The sequence below is a fragment of the Melanerpes formicivorus genome, unplaced genomic scaffold, assembly GCF_026170545.1.
Source record: "Melanerpes formicivorus ecotype bairdi unplaced genomic scaffold, bMelFor1.0.p_v2 SCAF_19, whole genome shotgun sequence".
Taxonomy (NCBI): domain Eukaryota; kingdom Metazoa; phylum Chordata; class Aves; order Piciformes; family Picidae; genus Melanerpes; species Melanerpes formicivorus.
Window position 1 is genome coordinate 12,788,534 of NW_027142371.1, and position 18,546 is coordinate 12,807,079.

General features: G+C 44.8%; 1 protein-coding gene across 7 annotated transcripts in view; it reads left to right on the forward strand.

Annotated features, from left to right (window-relative positions):
* Window positions 1–18,546, forward strand: part of PTPRT (protein tyrosine phosphatase receptor type T) — a 460,558-nt gene that overhangs the window by 406,926 nt on the left and 35,086 nt on the right. For all 7 annotated transcript variants that reach the window (XM_068150103.1, XM_068150108.1, XM_068150109.1 and 4 more), the window contains 2 exons: window positions 6,039–6,226; window positions 12,726–12,813. In XM_068150103.1, the coding sequence (XP_068006204.1) occupies window positions 6,039–6,226; window positions 12,726–12,813 (276 nt within the window). The remainder of the gene's footprint in view (window positions 1–6,038; window positions 6,227–12,725; window positions 12,814–18,546) is intronic.

The window sequence follows — 18,546 nt, forward strand, 5'->3', positions numbered from 1 at the left end:
CTCCCCTGAGCCTCCTCTTCTCCAGGCTAAGCAATTTGTTTCTGCCTGCAGATAATCAGGTTCTTGGGATGTTCTTTCCCCAACTCTTGAGTGGCTTCTAGCTTTCTCTGCTGTTTTGGAGTTGCCAGTAGTTTTTCAGCTGTAAGTAAAGCATTGCTCTGTGACTTGGGTAGATCTGACAACTCCTGTCCACCAAGGAGGCAAAGAAGGGTTAGACTTGGGGTAGGTCCATGCATTGGCAGAGCTGTGCTGTTACAGCAGCTCTGCAAGCCTCAGATCAGCTCTCCAAAGCATCTTCTGCACATCTTTAGGGGGATTTTCTTTTATACTATCTGGTGAAGAAGATGTTTGCAGTAGTTCCTGTAAGATTAGAATGCACTTGTGTAAGGTCTTTACCGAGTGAGTCTTCAAAATCTCTTTAGAATCTAGAGAAAATTACTTTCTCCAGCTTTTATCTTTCTTTCTCTCTTTTTGATTTTAATGCACATGTGGCTTCTTCATATCCTTTGAAATGAAAGATGCTTCCTCTGCTTTCTGTCAGTCTTGGTGTCAGAAGGCTTTTTGTTAAGGAATATGCCTTTCAATAGCTGGGTTGATATCATTAGACAAACGATGTTTTGACTTGGGCTTGCTGTGCCACTCTTTGTGTTGGATAGAGCATATTGTAGCTGGGCATTTATCATATAATAAAGCCTTGATGCACACAAAAAGGCAAATCAGTTTTGCCAGCTTGCACCGTATCCTTAATGTGAGGGGATGAGGTATTAGCTATGCTGTAGTCATCCTTGGAAGATGTCACATAACTGACAACCCTTACTCTGGTGTAGAGAGGCTGGAGATGTGTGTAATTAAATCCATCACAAACACCACTCAGAATGTAATTTGTTTTGTGCAAAGGCTGTCTTATCGTGTTACACACTAGCCCAGGCTAGGAGAACAAAAACAGAAACAGAGATGATAGACTTGTTGTTTCAGATGCAGGAGGAAGTCATGGCTACTGCAGCAAAAGCTGGGGAAGAACCTCCTCCACAAACCCAAGCTGACACCTGGGTGTTGTGTTGCTTTTAGTTTGAGGCACAGCTTAGTTTTCTGGTCAGAAGGCAATGTCATACTCTGTGTCCAGATATCTGCCTCCCAGGCTAACAAAACTATGAAACAAGATCTAGAAAAGGATCTAGAGTTTTAGTCCCCAAAGCTGCTCTGGATGAGCAAATCCCCTCCCACCACCCTTACTGAGATGCTGCAAGGGAGTCTGGTCATGCAGAGCCACAGGAGTCTGGTCATGCAGAGCCACAGGAGTCTGATCATGCACAGCCACTTCCAGGCTGGGAATCTAATTTCTCAGCTGCTCTTCATCTTTTCTGTAACATCTATGGAGGATTTTATCAGTTTTCCCATGGAGGGAGATGTATTTATTGTACTTGTCTGGGTAGCAACAGAAGTGTATAACACAAGTTGCTGTAGCAGCGGGCAAGCAATAATATCTCAGCCTCAGGGTTACTCATCAGATGGGAGAAGCTGCCAGCTAGCACCTGGCCTCTGCTTCAGCTTTTCACTGGAGTCCAGTTCATTGCTCTTGGCAGAACAGGACCTCATTGCTTACTGCAGCAAGTCCATGATTACTTGTCTAGCAAACAAGACAGTCAGAGAAGTAGCATTTCATAAGCAGGGCAAGTCTGTGAATATTAAAAGTGGAGGCAGCATCCTTAAATATGATCACACTGTCACCAAAGTTGGAAGAGACCTCAAAGATCATCGAGTCCAACCTGTCACCACAGACCTCTTGACTAGGCCATGGCACCAAGTGCCACGTCCAATACCCTCTTGACCACCTCCAGGGACAGTGACTCCACTACCTCCCTGGGCAGCACATTCCAATGATGAATAGCTCTCTCAGTGAAGAACTTTCTCCTCACCTCCAGCCTAAACCTCCCCTGGCACAGCTTGAGACTGTGTCCTCTTGTTCTGGTGCTGGTTGCTAGAGAGAAGAGACCGACCTCTTCCTGGCCACAACCACCTTTCAGGTAGTTGTAGAGAGCAATGAGGTTTCCCTCTTCTCCAGGCTAAACAATCCCAGCTCCCTCAGCCTCTCCTCACAGGGCTGTGCTCAAGGCCTCTCACCAGCCTTGTTGCCCTTCTCTGGACACATTCAAGTGTCTCAGTGTCCTCCCTTAACTGAGGGGATGATGTGCAGCTACACCCTAAACAGAGAAGCTGGGATGCCTGAAGAGTTGGCCAGTCAGGCTAGTTCTATGAGAGCCAGTGAATCATTGATTTAACATCTCATGCACAGATCTAACATCACATACACAACTTCAGGCTATTCTGTGAACTCTTAAGGCCTCCAGAAACCAAAGCGTTCTGCCTTGGCAACAGATACCTTAGAATGGGCAGCAAGAGCGTTGCACTAAAAAGGGTTAACCAACATCTGACAGCCTAGTTTGTTATGGCAGCTGCTAATGTTAGATCCTGTACAAACAGCACGCTCCCAGCAACATGCAGAATACCTGGTTTATTTACAGCTGCACGGAAGGAGCTGTGGAAAACTGGAAATGGTTCTGGGGAGGAACCGGAGCTCTTGAACATCCTGCCCTAATGAGACTTCAGAAGCTCTCAATTGATTTACTTTATCAAAGAGAAACTGAAGAAGTGATTTGATCAGTGCCTGCATGGGTCAGGGTTTCAGATGCTCAGAGGGCTCTTTAATCTAACAGGAGGTATAATACGATTCAGTGCCTGCAAGTCGAAGCTCAGCAAAATCGAACTGCAATTAAGAAATGTTTAGACAGCAAAGGTAATTAACCACTGCCACAGCTTTAGGGGTCAGAGTGAAATCACCAGCTCCTGAAAGGCTTTCATTGGAGTTGTTTCCTGGAACTGGATTCCATCTTTGGGAGGCAGAGCAATCTGGTGGTAGGTGTTCCTACCCACAAAGGGAGGATGTATGACCAGGGGTAAGACCTGCATGTGAAATAGAATCCCCCAAAAACTGATGCGTGAATCTCTGTGTCTGGTAGTTTCTGAGTATTAGAGTAACTGATTTCAAGCTTCTTTCCAAATTAAAAAAGAAAAAAAAAGTCATTTTTCCTTGATTTTTTATTTCTGTTCTCCCTGAGAACTTGTAAAGCACATTGCTGCACTGAGCAGAGACTGAGCTGAGAAGTCAAACAATTGAACAGAATTAGTTCGGGTCTGGCTCAAACCAGGGTCAGAGCTCAGGGGCCTACTTTAAGGGACATTACTCTGGAAAGGAGAGGATGCCACTTTTAGATTAGAATAGAATAGAATAGACCAGACCAGACCAGACCGGACGAGACCAGGTTGGAAGAGACCTTCAAGATCATCGTGTCCAACCTATCATCCAACACCACCCAACCAACTAACCCATGGCACCAAGCACCCCATCAAGTCTCCTCCTGAACACCTCCAGTGATGGTGACTCCACCACCTCCTCGGGCAGCCCATCCCAATGGGCAATCACTCTCTCTGTGTAAAACTTCCTCCTAACCTCCAGCCTAAACCACCCCTGGCACAGCCTGAGACTGTGTCCTCTTGTTCTGGTACTGGTTGCCTGGGAGAAGAGACCAACCTCTGCCTGTCTACAACCCCCCTTAAGGTAGTTGTAGAGAGCAATAAGGTCACCCCTGAGTCTCTTCCTCTCCAGGCTAAGCAACCCCAGCTCCCTCAGCCTCTCCTCATAGGGCTGTGTTCCAAGCCTCTCACTAACTTTGTTGCCCTTCTCTGGACACACTCCAGTGAGTCAACATCCTTCTAAAACTGTTTTTGTGGCATTTGCCCCTCTCTGTGATCCTTTTCTCTGAGAAGAGAGACAATGTACCAGAATTAGAGGACCTGGTGAAGAGAGAAAATAAGAGTTGCCTGCAAAGGTGCTGGCTGAGCTGAGCTTCTCTTGCCAAGCAGCCTGTGAGCTCTCCCCCTTCCTGTGGCCATATGAGCATCAGGACCACACAATAGTTTTAAGACTCCCTTTTGACTAGGGATCTTGTAATGTGTTTTAATTGGGGCTGATAAAAAATGTGGCATTACTTTCAGGTTCCTCAGAGAAGCCAGTTGTGAAATTGGGTTTGTATTAAACCTAATGATGGAAAATTAAGCATAGGACGTCTGTTGGAAATGGCCTACAATAAAAATCTTCCCCTCTTCATTGCAGAAGGTTAATAGGGAATAGGGGAGGGAAGAAGCACTGGGAAAGGGAATCCAACTAGGGGAATTAATAAGCCTTGAAATTCCCTCTGTTCAGAGTTCTCACACTGTCATTAGTCGGAGCATTAGGGATGATTATACAAATGCTTTGGATGTTCCTCTTCCTTAAATCCCAAATTTATTCCATTTTGTATGGGAGTGTTGCTTTGCTAGAGCCAGAGCTCTGTGAATCTCTGAGTATCCTGGGAATATGGCTCTGTTTGTGAGAACCTGGGATGCAGAAGTCCTTAGATTCAGTAGCCTAATCTGCAGAGCAGATGATTGCTTTGTGCTAATGTATTTCAGAAGAGGCAGGATGTGTTCAGTATCACTGACAAGTCAACCACCACTCCATCTCACATGGAGACCAGCTTGCCCTGCACTGGTGCCCACTGCTGGCATTTCTTCCTCCTCTTCATAGTCCTGCAGCTTCAAACAGAGCAGATCCTGGTCTGGATACCTTCCCCCAGTACAGCAGCTGAAGCATTATGAGTTGTGTTTGGTTGTGGCACAGCTTTGCCAGCTTCTGGCAAGGCATTCTGGTGTCCTCATCCATCTGCTCCTGCCCACCTTTGCAGTGAGGAACACAGCACAGATCCTGGCTGCTTCTGATCAGAACTCCATGGCGATTTCTCAAGGACAGCAACGTTTACACCACCATTCAAACCACATTTCTGCCTCTCTAAAATCACCCTGAAATTGCAAGCTGATTTATTTACCCTTTTGAATCCACGACCCTTGTGTTGCTGACAAGGGCTAGTGGTTAGGCTCTTTGTCAGGCAGCTTTCTGTAAGAAACAAGCCTTGTGTATGTGGTCTTGAAGGGTTCTGTGAACATTCTGAGGGAGGTGTTTTCTGTTTGCTAATAGGTTGATTTTGGGTAAGACCAGGGAGAATTGATGCTGACTGTTCAGACCTGGATGCGGGGAAGGACCTGATCATCTGGGACACCTCTAATTATAGGAAAACTCATTGCTTTATTTTGGCAGCTATTTAAATTTAGTCAGCTCTGGTAGATAAGAAACTGAATTTTTTCATTTAATCTGAGGTTCTGTTGTCAAACATAAATATTTTAACAGTAAGGCACTTGTTTATTTAAGTTCTTGTCTGTTAGTTCACTCTGTGTAGAGTTTTGCTGGGGATATAAGTTGTCACAATCCCATCTGTGTAGTGCTACAGATAATTTTTTATCTATTTATTAAAAAAGAAGCCCAAAGCCACACTTTTCTGTTAAGTTTACCTATCTGAAATGTAAGAGTTTGCATGCAAGGTAACTCTATTTTGATGCTGCTTTGTTATTTCTGATAATATGGCATCCTCGTAACTGATGTATCAGCAGAGCTGTTTCATTTGCCTCTAGAATCCTGTGTGGCTTGCTTGAAATGCTAATAATTGGTTTGCTGCTAACCCAGGCCCCTTTCAGTTATCTCATGCTATTCACCCCAAATCCTGCTTGAACATCTTGCTCATCTGTCTGTGTCTCCCAGCAGTGTTCTTTGCAGGTCTGTGAGGAGAGGTAGGCTGACTCGATGGAATGGTTCTGTGGAGCTCACCCATACACACTGTGCTGTGTCTCTGTGCTGATCCTTGTTAGCCTGATGGGCTACTTACTGTGTCTCTATCTCTTTGGGTTTGTCTGCTTGACACACAAAATATTCAAAGTGTGATTTAGTCTATCTAGCTGTTGTCAAGTGTGTGTTTCCTACTTCCTTCCTTCCTTTCTTTTGCCTGCACCATCCTATGGGGTGGTGGAGAAATGAATGCACACAGAGAGCAAGAACGAATGGAAATACCAGAAGGGTGAAAGCTTGTTTTGCCTCCCTGTCTTTAAAACAGACAGCAGCCATGGAGAGATGACCCAGCCAACCCTGACTATCCAGACCCACCCATACAGGAGCTGTGAGCCAGTGGAAATGTCCTACCCCCGGGGGCAGTTCCAGCCAGCCATCCGCGTGGCCGACCTGCTGCAGCACATCACCCAGATGAAGCGAGGCCAGGGCTATGGATTTAAGGAGGAGTATGAGGTGAGAGGAACCTATGCTTGCATGAGTGGCTGCAGAAGTTGCTCTCAAGAAGGACAGATGCTTGGGAGGGGAGGCTAAGTGGTTTGAAGAGCTGCTTTTTCTGAATTCATTTGCCCTCTTAATCCTTTCCTTTCCACCTCATTTCTTTCTGAGGGTGGGATTTTACAGCACTACCAATCTTTGGTGGTCCTCTAGTCCAAAGATAATGTGTTTACTGCATCAGTAAGAGAATAGACATAGTGCTCCTCCATTAGCATGAGCCTCCTCCTCCCCTAAAAAAGCAGACAGTAAATAATTAGCAGGTAACTGAACTCAGGACTTGGAGTGCTGTAGACTCTGCTTATTGATGTGCTTTCACTGACACTAGCACAAGCCAGGCTTTTATTAAAGGGAAAGGTTTTACTTGAGATTTTTGGCAGCTCAAATTACTCTTGATCAACAACTGATCAGATTAAATCATAGACTAATGACCTGAACGTAGAATTGTAAAGGCAAAGGCAGGAAGCTCGAGTAGCTTGCGTGAAGGTGGAGTTCAGCAGTATTCTCAATCCTCTGGCTCAGAATACATTCAGCTGATGTACTCTTCCCTTCCCATGTAAGGAAGAGAAGCAAAGAACAAGCTGCAGCAGTGAAAGGAGCCAACCTCCCCCCCACACCTCTTCTCTTCAAGCTGGAATGACCGGGAATGTAATCCAAATGGCAGGAGGAAACATGACCTTGGGGAGGAGTTGGGAGAGAAATCTACATTTAGAGCAGGGAGAACAGAAGAGGGAAATAGCATCAAACATATGTGAGACCTCGCTCTATCTAGCAAGCCATAATTATAATGAACGTAGTAAAGCTTGTGGGAAGGCAATAAGCAATTAATATGCATAGTGGCATTAAAACTACTTAAAAATAACATAACAGCTGTGAAAAATAAGTTACTTAATGAAAACAGCTCTCTTTTCCACCCTGCAAGTAAGAGTCCAGGGGGTTTGTGCCGCTGATGCTGGGGTTTGCCGTAATTGAGAGGCAATTTTTTCCTGCCTGTCACCAGGGAGTATTTTTTAATCAGATGCATCAAAGGCTTGTTGTAACAAATGTTGCTGGTAACTGCATGTGAACCGGGTCTAGGCACTCCTGCCCCACAATCAAGCACACTAATTAAACTATCTAATATAAAGAGCTCTGTTTAATATTGAAAAAGGGTAATAATTCTCTTAGGAGATTTACTTAGCCCCCCTCTCAGCCTCCATTTCCGTGCCTAGCACCCAAAACTATGTTCAGCTCAATTGCAGATCCCCTAAGATGCAGTTCTTGATGTTCAAGAAGAAAACAGGTGCTGGCATATATGTAATTTTCTGGCACTGGCATTGGTAATTATCAAAATAGCACATTAGCATGAAAAATGTCAGTGCAACTTTCAGCTCCCCAAGTTCTGCCTTCCCCAGAAAGTGCTATCTACATACGTACATAATGATGATGGCATTATATAGATTTGCATAATGCCTTTCTTTAAGAGAAAGAGACTGGAGAATGCCACAAGCTCTCAAAGCACATGTGCTGTTCTACCCTGCAATCAGAGGTAATTGCCCAGAGTAGCAGTGGTGGAGTTTGGTTTTGAGAACACGGGATGCCGGCAGCGCTTCAGCTCCGAATAGCTTTCAGCCTCCACCAGCAGCACCTGAAAAGCAGGAGGATGTCAGGGAGCCTTGCAACTCCAGGAGGGTGGGAGGATTCAGCTGGCTGAGCCTGGAGTCTCAGACTGGTATTTGGAGGAGCACAAAGCTGCAAAACCAGCTTTGCCAAACGTTCTGCAGAATGGTTCATAAAACCCTCAACGAGGATTTGATGTCTCTGTTAAAATATGTTTTCATAGACTAATATCAGTGTCACCTCCAAATATGTTTTTGCTTCTAAGGAGCTGATTTTCTACTTACTTTGCAAATTGGGAGCATAAATTACAGAGTATTTAGTGACATGTTAGCAAATAATTTTGCTCTCATGAAAAATCACTTTGAGCAGAGCGTATCAGTCACATGTGACAGTCTCTTATCTCTCTGCATTCTCATCTCCACCAAGCAACCTGGAAATTGCATTTGGTGTTTGTTGAAATCATACCTTCACCTACAGACCAGGAGAGCACAGGCAGCACGTTTTACCAGCAGCATCTGGGCTGCCCAGGGAGGTGGTCCCTGGAGATGTTCAAGGGGGGACTGGATGTGGCACTTGGTGCCATGGTCTCGTCATGAGGTTTGTGGTGACAGGTTGGACTCAATGATCTTTGAGGTCTATTCCAACCTTTGTGATAGTGTGAATACTTCTGGTGCTTGCATCTTGCACCTAGCTCCCCATTGAGCTAAGAAGCAGGATGGGATTGTGTGAGTGGTGTCACTGGTGGGGTGAAACGGGTGTTGACTGGGTGTGGGAACCTGGGACTCTGTCAGCACATGCCAGGTGTGTGTTATTTTGGGGCTGCACCTGAGGCCAGAGTGTGACTTGGGCCTTTTTTTTTTTGGCTTGCTGCTTCTGTTCAGCAGCAAACTGTGGAGGCCACAAGAGAAAAATAGATCACTGGCACTGGCTGTAGATTGCACTATTTGGGACTAGGCCTAGCTGTAAACGTTTAAAGGGGACGCATTTAAGTGTCACCTGTTCCTTCCTCTGAACACATCAGCCCTGATTTGTTGTGAGCTGTGGGACCATGCCCACTGACTTACTGCGAGCAGCAATTACTGGCTGTGCAGATAATAAGCCTAAGTATCCAAACTCGTTTTCCATTATGATTTAGGATGTCACTAAAGTACATTCTCCTGCTGCATTACTGAGGCTGTTTAGTTATTTTGGATTTTGTGGCTCTTTCCTCAAGCATCTCAGTAGTGAGAGGCTTCAGCTGACTGAAGTCACCTCTGGAGTTTAACCTTTTCCTTGCTGGCTGGCTGCACATATTCTGTCTGGTCAGAAAAATCACAGCTCAGACTGTGACGTGCACTGCAAAGCGTTGGGCAGCAGGGTGTTCCTGTAGATGCTTTCATAGAACCATTTAAGCTGGAAAAGTCTTTTAAGGTCACCAAGATCAACCATCAACCCAACATTTCAAAGCTGGCTGCTAAACATTGTCCCTCAGCACCACATCTACACAGCATTGAAACCCCTCCAGTGTTGGGGACTCCACCGCTGCCCTGGGCAGCCTGTTCCAGGGCTTGACAACCCTTTCAGGGAAGGAATTATTCCTTACATGCAACCTAAACCTCCCCTGGTGCAAGGCTTTGCTAAGAACCAGAATGAGGAGCTGAAACAGTTCCATTCCAGGTTGGTTGGGATTTGTTTTAAGCCAAAGCAGTTTTCAACCCTGGTTCACAGCAGAGTTGTTTGGAATAGCTTTGCCACCACTTTTGTGAAGATAGTGACTGCAGGGAGAGGGTCAGGACTCTGTGGCTGGCTCTAGATGAGCAGCAAGGCTTTTAATTGATGTTGTTGCCTTTGGCAGCAATACTGCAGCACCAGGGTAGATCAGAGCAGATGAATGATTCAAGTTTTTGTATTTAAATTAAAAGCAAGCAGTCAACTCACTAAATGCATCCATTGGAGGTTTAAATTGGCTTGCAATAAGCCTCAATTCACATTTGGGCCGTGGTGCTTAGAAAGCCTGACTGAGGTGAAGCTGACTTTGAGAGATCTGTCCTTCTAATTAGAATAGAATAGAATAGAATAGAATAGAATAGAATAGAATAGAATAGAATAGAATAGAATAGAATAAACCAGGTTGGAAGAGACCTTCAAGATCATCGCGTCCAACCTGCTGTAATTGCAGGTAAAAATCAGATCAATTTAGTTTCAAAAGCATCCTTGTAGCACAAATTCTGCTTCTGGGAAGACAATTCAGTGTAAATTTTACAAAACTTCTCTAAAAGAAGCAAAGTAAGAACAATGAAGTGCAGATCTTGAACATTGAAATTGTGCTGTTAAACAACTCAAAGAAAGGAGAAAAAGAAACATGGATCAAATAGCAGAGCCTGTCCTGATTTGCCACTGCTGGTAAAGCAGCAACAGAAACAGGAACCCTTTTTGCTATCAGAGATACCTACTGTACAAACTAAAGCTGAAGAAAGAATAGAATAGAATAGAATAGAATAGACCAGACCAGACCAGACCAGACCAGACCAGGTTGGAAAAGTCCTTTGAGATCATCGAGTCCAACCTATCATCCAACACCATCTAATCAACTAAACCATGGCACCAAGTGCCCCATCCAGTCTCTTCCTAAACACCTCCAGTGATGGTGACTCCACCACCTCCCTGGGCAGCACATTCCAAGTTCTTTTTCTGTGAAGAACTCCTCCCTAACATCCAGCCTAAACCTCCCCTGGTGCAGCCTGAGACTTTGTCCTGGTTCTGGCTGCCTGGGAGAAGAGACCAACCCCCACCTGGCTACAACCTCCCTTCAGGTAGTTGTAGACATCAATAAGGTCTTCTCTGAGCCTTCTCTTCTCCAGGCTAAGCAACCCCAGCTCCCTCAGCCTCTACTCATAGGGCTTGTGCTCCAAACCTCTCCCCAGCTTTGTTGCTATATCAGGCAAATACAAACCCATCAATTTCAATGGAGAATGTCATGTCCAAGTCACATGAAGGGATGGGGTTTGTTGAAAAGGGATTTATTGGACCTGAATGCATTTTCTCTGGCCAGAATACCTCCTTCCAAGTGGAAGTCACGAGAAAAGATTCTCTTCCTCCCCCCTCCCCCCCTTTCTGTTTCTTTGCAGAGAGCTGTGCTGAGATGTCTAATAATTATTGCCATTCTCTGGTCAATCTGCTGTAATTTGATATAAGTGGGAAAACATGGAACTTTTCTTCCACAGTCTTTGAAGATGAAAATGAACCTTCCTCACCACTCTTCTTTTTACTTAAGGAGTTTTTTTGTTGTTGCTGTTGCATTTGGGTTTGTTGGTTGAGGTTTTATTGGGTTGTTGGGGTTTTTCTGCTCAGGAGATGAGCTGCTATTTGGAAACAGCTGCCTGTAAAGGAGATATATGTGTGATCAAAGCCCTCACCAATTACAGAGTTATTACTCTTTCTCCTGGGCTTTTGAATAGGATCTCAGTGTCCCTGTCTTTTGTCAGCTGTGCTTGTGGCAGTGCTGCAGTCCCTGACATTTTCTGTCCTGGAACCCCTTTGGGGAAAATTCACAACGATCTGCTCTGCCAGGGGCTTGCTCATATTAAGTTTAATTGTAATGTCAGTGTTGTAGATCCTAATAATTGTGTCTCTCTGCTATTGCATTCAGACACTGTAATAGACCTGGTTGGCTTGGGAAGATGAATATAAATTCATTTTCCAGCACAGCTGTGCCAAACTACCCGCTGCTAGCTAAGGCAGATAGGATTCTACAGTGATTGTGGTACAAAATCCCCATAATTCCCTCAGGGCCATAAATAATGCAATTTATAATGTTGCTGTGGGTTTTAGTAACGTAGGATCATGTTAGAGAGTAGATCTGGGAGGAGGCAGATCCACAGAGGGAATTTGGTGGGAGCTGTTGCTCTCCTCGCTCGTGTTCTCCGCACCGATCGAGGCTGGCAGCGGTGGTTTGCAGCTCCTGGCTTTCCATCCCTTTGTGATGATGCTGGGGATCCTCAGGGACCTGATGCTGTGCCTGCTGCCTTGATCTGCCTCTGCCAATGTCCCTGACTGCCCTGAGACAGAGAGAGGGGTCATCCTGCTGCCAGCATCTGAGGAAGGTGAGAGCACCCTCCAGCCAGCTCCCAGCACAACGGCCATTTTCCTGGCTGTGCTTTGAAACTCCTTCCTGGCTGTGTCTCAAGGGAAAAGTGGCTCAGCTGAGTATGTTCAGAGTAGTTGTAGGGCCAAGCTGTAGGGCAAGGTAGTATTCTGTGCTGCCAGTTTCTTTATCCCATCCTTTCTCAACTAAAAGAGCAGATTTTAGGAACAATGGCCATTTATTTCACACTTCATGAATCTGTTTTACCTCCTTTTGCCTCTCTCCCTCACACATCATCTAAAACCCTGAGCTTTTTCATTTTTCCCCAAAGCAAAGCAGCTAGTGGGTAGTATTGCATCACCTTGTTGTTAACACAGAAATAAGTGCAGCCACTGTATCTGTTTTCAACTGAAACATGAAGAACTGAGCACTGTGTTTCAGCCACCTGGATTTCCCCAGGAGGGTGTGTATTGTGAAATCTCCACAAACCATGTTCTACAGGGGAAATAAGGTTAACCTCTGACTGTGCAGCCAGGAACAAATCCCTTTGATCCTTTCAGATCTGAAATAGCAGGAGAAAAAACAATTCTTCATTGGCAGAAGCCAAGAGATGCAAATGGTCTGCCCCAAGTGCTGCTTTCAGCGTTAGTGGCCCTGCCCTTTCCTCAGGAACAGCTCTTTGCTCCACTGACTGCTGAATTATGCACCACCTTCAGTTTTGCCCTGCTCAGTCATCTTAATCCACCTAAAGGCACTGGCCAGATTTTTCTAAACACTCCTCTCTTGTTTATTTTGCAGGCCCTCCCCGAGGGGCAGACAGCATCCTGGGATACAGCCAAGGAGGATGAGAACCGCAACAAGAACAGATACGGAAACATAATCTCCTGTAGGTGTAAATTCACATTGGGCTATTGAACTGAGCTTGCTGGAGGGATTTGTGTGCACCCTGTGGAAAAGTGGGCATAGAGAATCTCATTTAAGGGTGGTTGGAGGTGCTGAGCATTCAGTAGAATCATAGAATGGTCCAGGCCAGAAGGGACCTCCAAAGGTCATCCAGTCTCACCTCCCCGCAGTCAGCAGGGACATCCCCAACTAGATCAGGCTGCCCAGGGCCTCATCGAGCCTAACCTTGAACATCTCCAGTCTGTCTGGTCCAGGCTGTTTCTGTGATGGTTTGTAATTTTTTTGTTGCTGTTGGTTTGGGTTTTGTTGTTTTGCATGAAGTCAGTACATGACTCTGTGGTTTTCTACACATCTGCTTGGCTTTGCGCTTAATTTAAGGGCTAAATCCTCCTGGCAGGTTTTCACAGTGGGTGATGATGTCCATTTTCTTTCCATTTTTACTACTTAATGTGGCTTTCAGTGCCAGAATGGGAGCACAAAAGGAGATGCAGATACACCAGATTTTTAGATATGAATCAGGGATTGGATTTTTTCCTGCCATGTGCTCAGTAACCAGTGGAGCACTCAGTGCTTGTCCCCAGAGAGCTGGTTTGATGTGTGGGACAAGCTTAGCTTCTGCCTCAGAATCACAAGCAGGAAGCTGAAAATGAACTCAGGCTTTAGTGTTTTACTTCTTTCAACAGCAATTACTGCTGATGTTATAGAAATATTGATATATGGCAGAACTGCAGGGCGATGGAAGACTCCATAAAACCCTTTAGGTCAGCTTTGTTCTCCATGTCAGGACTAGAATCACCTCTAGTCATTTCTATCAGATATTTGTCTTTGCCTAATGATCTCCAAAGCTGAGCTTCCCACTGGCTCTCCAGGCACCCTACCTGGTGGTTCATTATTCCTTAAAATGACTGGGGAGAGGAGGAGCGAGAAATAATTCTCTTCAAGGGCTGCTGAGCAGCATCAAGTTGGAGAAGCCAGGCCTGAGACTAGCAAGAACTAAGAGTGTAAATAGATGTGATGCAAATTTTCCTGGCTGGGTACAACTACAGAACAATGTAAGAGCAAAATTAAATTGCCCTGAGTGATGTATTTGGTAGTATATTTCTTCTCAGGTTAAAGATGTCTTTCTTGTAGAACAAACACACTTAACTGAAGAACTTAAAAGACCTTGGCCACAAAGAAAGATCTTCTCACACATAACTACTCCTTTCTTTAAAGAATAGAAGGAAATGATTGCTTTAGGAGTTTTGGGGGGAACAGCAGATAAATCTCTGTTCTGGTAAGTAAGATGAAGAAAGTGAAGATCAGAAAGTTTTGTGCCCTGATCTGATCCTGTGTTGGCTGCTGGCATTGTGTGGGATGTGAGCAGGTTACCAGTTCCATCTATGTTTGCTTCTCCATGTGGAAAAGGGAAGTGATAGTACTGGAGTATTGCAGTTACTGTGAAAACCATCTCCTTCACCTGCCTGAAAGCTCCACCTCACTGTAGGTTTCCCATGTTCCTAGTGACAGAGAGAGATGCCTCCAGACAGAGGTTCAATTTACCTGTCTAGACAATTATCTTAGATTAAATTAGTCTAAGACAGATGAATCATCCAGCTATAAGAACTACACACTGGGTTGAAGGTGGAAGTGCCATAGTTTGACATAAGCAAGGAAATGTGAAAGACTCTTTACATGATTTTGAGGGAGCAGTTGACATAATGTAAAAGTGGAGGTGGAAAGAGAGAAGGCTGTGTGCAACAGCCACCATCTGATTTATGTGGAAGGTGGTCACAAAGAAAATGTTGAACTCCAAGTGAAATTGTGAGGAGAAATTAGGGAAGCAAAATCAGGGAAGATAAATGGGATATTATCTAAAGGGAAGGTGATGCCCAAGATGAATTGTGGTCTAACAAAGAGTGATGTTAGCCTTTAGCTGTAAATACAAATACAGCAGCTGCACAGATAGGAGGTGATGAGCTTGAATGAGGCCATGCAAAATGTAATCAAGGCTAGGGGAAAAGTATCTGCACAGCACAAAACATGGGAAAAGAAGCTCAAGTTTGAGGTCTGTTGGGAAAGATTTCAGAGGGAGGTCAAGAGGGTGGAAAGCATGGATAAAGAAAGGTAGTGAACAAGAGGGGGAATGTAGAAGAGCTGAAGATAAGTAACAAAGCTGAATGGATTTTCTTCACTTCAAGTATGTATCAGAACAAAGAGCTTGAGGAGGAGACAACAGCTCTTCTAAAAGGCAGCAAGCAGGATTCAGTATTGTGCACTAAAGAGTGATAAAATGGAATGAAATCCTTGCTTCACTTTGAAGAGGCTAGGGCAAAGGGAGGGAGGATGACTAAGGCAGGGTGTATTGTTTACCAGATATTCTGTAAACCATTGGGAAATTATCAGCAGGCTAGGCCTTGAGTTGGACCCAACTGATGGGTGAGTTGGGCAACTTCCCTGAGTAAAGGCAAAGACAGGATCCAGAGGAGAGAATTCATAGAATCACAGAATCAATAAGGTTGCAAAAGACCTCAGGGATCATCAAGTCCAAGCTGTCACCCAACACCTCATGACTAACTAAACCGTGCTTTCAAGTGCCACATCCAATCCCCTCTTGAACACCTCCAGGGATGGAGACTCCACCACCTCCCTAGACAGCACATCCCAATGGCCAATTACTCTTTCTGGGAAGAACTTTCTCCTCACCTCCAGCCTAAACTTCCCCTGGCACAGCTTGAGACTGTGTCCTCTTGTTCTGTTGCTGGTTGTCTGGGAGAAGAGACCAACCCCCACATGTCTACAACCTCCTTTCAGGTAGCTGTAGACTGCAATAAGGTCTTCCCTGAGCCTCCTCTTCTCCAGGCTAAACAACTCCAGCTCCCTCAGCCTCTCCTCCTAGGGCTGGGAATAGCAGGAGAGCAGCTCCTTCCAGGCAGATCATGAGAAAGGTTTGCGCTCAGTGGGCACAGGCTGTGCAAATGCCTGCACAGGGGAGGGGAGCTGGAAATGATTACACCCTGAGCTGCTTTGTTGTACTGGGATCGTGACTGCTGGTAAAACCCAGCGCAGGCACTGATTGCCCCTACCAGTTTCTTTGGTAAAAGGCTGCAGCTGGTAATTAACATTTTTTTTCTTTAATCAGAGTTGCCATTTCATCCCTCCTGGGACAAGATATCCCTTGCCTTCTGGGGAGTGAACTGAAAAGTCAGGTTTTGATCTAACTTTTGTAGCTGCTTCAGAGACTTTAGTTAAAATGTGGGTTTGTAAGCTCCTGCAATAAGTAGCATTGCTCAGTGAATCACAGCAGATTAGATCTTGTCTTTATGGCCTTCTGGGTAATAGTACACTGACAGGACTGTTTTATTCGGCTCACTGCTTTCCCAGGGCTGTATTAACTTCGTGGCTCTCTGTGCAAACTGGGATCTTACTGCCAACCCCAACATCTGTTCTTCTTACATTTGCAAACCAAAACTGTAGATGAGGCTAATCTGTTCACAGAGAGGAGATGCAAGAAAGCTCTGAGCTCTCCCAGTTTTTAAACCCTGGCTTTTCAGAGTTGCCTTCAACCTGTGATGCTGGTTTGTGTTTTGGAGACCAGGAAAAGTTGAGGAATGGGTTTGATGTCTTCATGATCACAGAAACCATAGCTGATGATAGAAAGATGTGCTGGGATTGGAGAGACTTCCCATGCTGGAGGGAGCTGCCTTAGCTGAACTGAGTGTTAGATGGGTAGCGCCCACCAGCTTTGCTCCTGCACTTTGGGTGCACAGACGCTTGTGCAGATGCAGGATTTTTCTTTCAGGGGTGAGGACTGAAGCAAAATGATAGAAATTTGCTTTAGGGCCTAGATACTGAGGCCTTCAAAGTGCATCAGCAAGTGGTTGTTAAGGGAGGGATGTTGAGCTCTTATTGATTGAGCTGAACCCATTACATAGAAGAGAAAACATCTAGAGGCTATATGGGACCTTTGGTTCTATTCTGTTTCTTCCCATCTTCTCCAAATTTAGAGTCATTATTTATGAGATGTAACTCTCAGATGAGAGCTGAGGAGATGAAGATATTAGATTGTTTTGCTTTGACTTACAGGAGAGAACTTTCTCTCCCTTTCTTTTCTCCCTTGGCTGACCTCCTGACAGGAGTATGTCAGCGCTGACAGAAGTGCTCCTACCAGTCCTGCTTTAGACACATCCTCTCATCTGCTGTCTCTAGAGTGGGTCTCTACAATCTTACCCTTTAGGTGCTCTCTTTAAAGTCTTGTGATGTCCATTGAAAACTACTGAGTGGATGACAAAAGACAGTAGAGGATTTTGCTTCATTTCCTTCAGACTCTGCCTGCCATATGCTTTGAGCTGGAAGACAGAATTAATCAGTGAATTTTGTGGTGGAAGAGATGAGCAAGAGAGAGAGATTAAGGGAGCTCTCAGCTGAAACGCAGACAGAGTGCACATCTTGATCATGGCCAGGGATAATGCTTACAATAAACCCCATGTCAGTATGGGATTTAGAAGAGAAGCCTTACATCTTCCAAGCACTTCCATTCCATGATTTCTTCTGTAGTGCCTAAACCCTTGCTTGCCTGTGCAATGTCCGTGGTGTCTCATCCTGAGAGGACGGAATGTATCACACCTTGCTGTTACTCATGTCTCAAGGCACAGCCCAAGGACAGTGTGTCCTTGTGGAGGACAAATCATCCTTTCACACCAGGACTGGGCTGAATCCTTCCAAGAGATCTCTGCATTTCTCCATGGGCTGTGTGGGGAACCTTGACAGCCAGTTTAGACGAGCTGTGTAATATTTAGATGGCAAAAGTTGTGTGGGATTAATCCAGTGCTGGTGTCAAACCGAGACAGGGAAAAAATTACAATGCTATTTCAAACGATCAGTAATGGGGATTTTGACAGAAGTTGGAAACTGTAAGATTTCTGTGCTAAAAAAGGGAGCACAGTGCTTTTCAGTGAAATTCTTGTCATTTCTGAGATGTGTTTTAAGACCAATTTTCAGTCAAAGTACCCTTCATGCGAATTTAGAGTTCTGCTAACCCACACGAGGGCTGTAGTAAACAGGGAGAAATAAATCAATTTATGCATTTGTTAAAGTATATTTCCTTTTTCTTGTTATTTTTTTTTGGGGGGGGGGGGGGGCTGTTGTGAATGTTACAGACATGAAAATTTTCTTCTGTTTCTCCCTTCATTTAAAAAAGGTTTCTTCTAATCCATTTGTAAGAGACAGTGGTGAAGTCTGCTAAACCTACAGAAGAGCTGAGTGATGCTTTCATCTCACTCTGCTGAATACCTGCTCTCCTGGGATAGTGCAGTCCTGTGGATAAGGTGCAGAACTGGCAATAAATTTTTAACTGTTGGGAGAGGATGCAGTGAAGACATTTGCTGTTCTTTAGAAGTCTCTTTAAAGTCTGCAGATAAAAAAGCTCCAAGTACAAGATCATTCCTGCTAAGAGCATAATAAATGGCATTGGGGTTTTTTCCTTCCTTTTCCATTGTAGCAAAAAAAAACCCAATTACACCCAAACCCAACAAAAAATGACAAATGCCAAAGTTTTGGGGAAAAAATAGAGCTTACAACATCATAGAATCATAGTATGGCTCAGGTTGGAAGGGACCTCGGAGATCATCTACTCCACCTTCTTGCCATGGGCAGGGACACCTCTCAACTAGACTCAGTTGCTCAAGGTCTCATCAAACCTGACTTTGAACACTCCCAGGGAGGAAGCATCCATACC